Source organism: Furipterus horrens, unplaced genomic scaffold (assembly GCF_987537825.1).
Source record: "Furipterus horrens unplaced genomic scaffold, mFurHor1.1.pri manual_scaffold_7, whole genome shotgun sequence".
In the NCBI taxonomy this organism is placed as follows: Eukaryota; Metazoa; Chordata; class Mammalia; order Chiroptera; family Furipteridae; genus Furipterus; species Furipterus horrens.
In genome coordinates, this window is record NW_028327177.1 from 40,565,424 (window position 1) to 40,569,427 (window position 4,004).

At 50.3% G+C, this 4,004-nt stretch overlaps 1 protein-coding gene across 1 annotated transcript; it reads right to left on the bottom strand.

Annotated features, from left to right (window-relative positions):
- Positions 1-521: 521 nt before the first annotated feature.
- BHLHE22 (basic helix-loop-helix family member e22) lies at positions 522-3,308 on the bottom strand. The gene has a single exon (XM_090283632.1). It carries the CDS (start codon positions 3,305-3,307, stop codon positions 2,201-2,203), a length of 1,107 nt encoding a protein of 368 aa, XP_090139758.1. The 5' UTR covers position 3,308; the 3' UTR covers positions 522-2,200.
- Between the last annotated feature and the right edge of the window lie 696 nt (positions 3,309-4,004).

Genomic DNA, 4,004 nt, shown 5'->3' on the forward strand with positions numbered 1-4,004 from the left:
GCAACAAGTTTTGAAAATCTCTGTGGGCCCTGTTTACACTTACAATTCAACCTAGTTGATTCTTCCAACAAAAAGAAAAAAAGTGAACAGCCACAATAAAATTCATCCTCAGAGAATTTAAATCCATCTTTTTTCCTTGGTTTGTGGGCAATTTGGAAACAGAAATTTTGATCAAAACTCGGGAAGAAACTTTACCATCTTTGATGGGCTCTGGCATAGTTAACAAGGCCATACAACTGGGAAAAGAATTCCAGGGACAGCATAGCTTTCAAAGTTATGCCAACAGACAGAAACTCTGGATTTCCTCCGGGTCTTGCCATTGACCCCATTTCTCTGTCCTCCAATGACCAGGCCCAGCCATCCTCCTTTGAAAAAGTAAACAAGTGAATGAGGGTTACTCCTAACTGTGTATCCCTGACAAAACTTTACTTCTTTAAAACTCCTTTCTTTTTTGTTACCTTTCAAGCAAAAAGTAACACAGAAGAGAGGTGACTGTTCCTTCCACAAAGCACAGCATAATAAAATGTTTGATCAAAATATTTTAATAAAGATTCTTTCTGACATAGATACACATACAAATGGTCGTACATAGCTGTCATAGTCTGATTGACCTATTGAATATATATATCATTCTTTATACATCCAAAACCCCACCAATAGATCCATCACAGCTCCCAACTCACCATCCAACCAAACTAAATTTGTATTATTTGCAAGGAGTGGAAAATAGCAGGACTCCATTTTTTAAAAAAAGGTTTTCTTGATTTTTGTAGGATAGAAAGGCAGGCAAACAGCCATGCAAACTAAAACTGAAAGCTCACTTTGGGTAAATAGCTTCTTGCTCTTCCTTAGCTTTATTTTATGTTTTTAAGTTTTATTTTTTTAGAAAAATAACAAAGGATTTCACACCATAGGCAAACCAAACCAGTCTTTTAACTTAAATAATTCTCCACAGTTAAAATAACTTATATATGTATATATATATTAAAAGCAATTAAATTAGACCTTTTAAAAATGCACAGCACAGCCTGAAAAAATATTTGCTCAGCGTGTTCTTACTTATGCTGCGATGCTTTTCCCTTTTAGAATGCAAAGGAGTCCCCTTTCAAAAGAGATCAATTCATTCATCAATTAAGAATACACCTTTCCTGTAATTTTTGGACTGAAGCAATTTATTAAAGCTCAATTTAAATACAGGGATGATGCAACTGAAAAAATCCAGGTGACCTTTGATAAACCTAAGCAGCTCAGATACATCAATAGGTCTCTTCATACTTGTTGGCAAATAAACCTTTTAAACACTTGGCACACAGTATAAATTAATCTATAAAACAGAATTTTAGAGTCATTAATAAAATCTGCACGTAAGACCCATGACCTTAACACATGATAAATACTGTCAATGTGGAAGGGTCATTGAAGAATAACAAATAAATACCATGAATTGTTAATACATCATTGCAGAGTGGAAAGTAACAAGGTGCACATAAATATATTTAAATGCAATTCTTTTAGCCACAGTTTTTTTTTTTATATCACTCTTGCCAAAACTTTTGAGCATTTTCACAGAATTAAAAGTTAAGAGACAATAAAAAATACAAGTCTTTCATAGCAACATGTCTCTTTCGGGTTTTTTTTAATTATTATTTTCACTTAAATAAATCTACCTTTCAAGTTTTTCTCCTGGCTCAGAATCAAAATTTATTTTCAAGTGCCCTCTCTGATTTGTCTGAATGAATATTCCGTCCCACAAACCACCCAACCCCGGACTCCTCCTCTCCCCCTCATCACTAGCCAAATACACAATTATTAGTAGGATTAGTATTTTGCCATTCAATACTCTCCACGCTTTAAACCAAGCGACTATTTCCCAACTTATTTTTAACCTTAAAGGAAAACTCTGCTTCCTCACGTTCTAGGCTGCCACCAAAGTTGCCACTTTTCCGAGAAAAAAAAGACATCCACACTTCAGCCCAACTCCACCTCCCTCCTCCCTCCCTCCCCACCCCAAAGACCGAGATTCTGGGGATGTCAAGGCTTAAAGTCCCGTTTGTCTACGAGGCGTTTACAGTTTTCGCCTCTGCTTTGTTTGCTCTGCAAGTGTTTCATAACTACCAGATGATCAAAATAAAGGGGTTGGGGGCAGCTTTTCCCTTTCCTCTAGCTTTTGGGTCTGTTTTGTGTTTCTCAGGGGGTGTGTTTAAGGCTTCTCCGTGCACTGTTTGCAGAGGCTGGAGGAGACGCTGTTGAACAGGGCGCACTTCTCTGGGCAGGAGGCGGCCGGCGGGAGCCCGGCGCTGAACGGGTAGCCCGCAGCCTGCTCGTAGGCGCCCAGCGCCGGGTGCAGGGCCGCGGCCGCCGCTGCGGCCGCCGCGGAGCTGGGTAGCGAGGCGGCCGAGATGGCCTGGCCCTGATTGAGGTAGGCGACGAGGCGCCGCATCTCCTCCAGGGCCTGTGCCTGCATGAGGATGTAGTTCTTGGCGAGCAACAACGTGGCGATCTTGGAGAGCTTGCGCACCGAGGGGCTGTGCGCGTAGGGGATCACTGCGCGCAGCTCATCCAGCGCGTCGTTCAGGTCGTGCATCCGCCGGCGCTCCCGGGCGTTAATGTTGAGCCGCAGCGCCTTTTGCTCTTTGGATTTCTTGCTGCTGCTGCTGCTGCTGCTGCTGCCGCCTCCTGCGCTGCTGCTACCCCCGCCGCTGCCGCCGCCGGGGCCCCCTGGGGGAACACTGGCGCCTCCGTGGAGGTGGGCGTTGGAGCAACCCTCGGCCGCCTTAGTGCTGCCGCCTCCCGCGCTCGGGGAGACCCGCGGGTCGGCGCCTCCGGCCCGCAGCACTAGCTCGCAGCGGCCGTCGCTGTCGTCGTCGGGGCTCTGCTCGCCACCGCTACTCTCGGCCACAGAGCCTCGGCTCGCGCTCTCGCCGTATTTGAGGCACAGGGCGGCCCCAGCCGGCAGGCTGCTCAGTCTAGGGTCGCCCCCAACCCCGGCAGAGCCCACCAGCAGCCCGGGGACGCTCACCCCGCCGCCACCGCCGCCACCACCTCCCGCGCCGCCGCCACCGCCTCCCCCGGGCGGCGGCAGCAGCAGCCCTGCCCCCTCGGGATCAGCCGGCTCAAAGCAGCCCAGAGGCGACGAGGACGACGTCGGACGCTCCCGAGGCGGTGGCGCCAGGGACAGGTCCATGCCCGGGGGCGTGGAGCGGAAAGACGCCTCCAAGCGCTTGGCCGTGGAGGCGCTTAGGCTCTTCGGTAGGAAGAGGTCCTCTTCTCCCGCTGCGGCCGCGCCGAGGTGCAGCCCGCGCTCCATGGTCCGGCGCCGGCGCGCAGCCCGGGCCCGCGGCGCCGGCCGCCGGCTCCTCCGCTCGGGAGTCAGGCGGCGCCCAAGACGCGCCCAAGCCGGGCTCCGGGGCTGGTGCGCGCGTTGGTCCCGGTGCCGCTGGCAGCCCTCTCCCCTTCTTTTTCTTTTTCGCCTTCCCCCGCGTTCGCCGCCTCCTCCTCCTCTTCTTCTTCGTCTCCAGCCGATGGTGCTGGCTGCTGGGGCTCACCATGGGCCGCGGCCCCGCATGGTGGGAGGGTGGGCGCGGAGGGAGTGGAGCCGCCGCTGCTCTGAGACCAGCCCCGCGCCTCCTCTCCGCACCGTTTATCTTGCTTGGATTCACCTTCAAGAGATTTCCGGACCCATCAACCAGCCGCCGCCACAGACGGGGGAGTCTTTTACATCATTATCTCTGAGTAGGTTATTATGAAGAAGACTCGCCTGTTGGGACAGCGCTTTCTACCCAATCAGGTTAACGTTTTAATTAATAGGATTAAAACGGTAACAAACAATCGCAGGCGCTATCTGGCCGCGAGTCTGAATAGTTTCCTTTCCCAGGTCTGAAGACAGGCAGCAGCTAGAGCTTTATAAAAGGCGCCTGCTCTGTTATTCTGCCTGCCATCTGTATACACAGCTTAGCGCATATGTTTGCAAGGCGCTGGGTCCTGTTAGTAACCCAACAACTGCC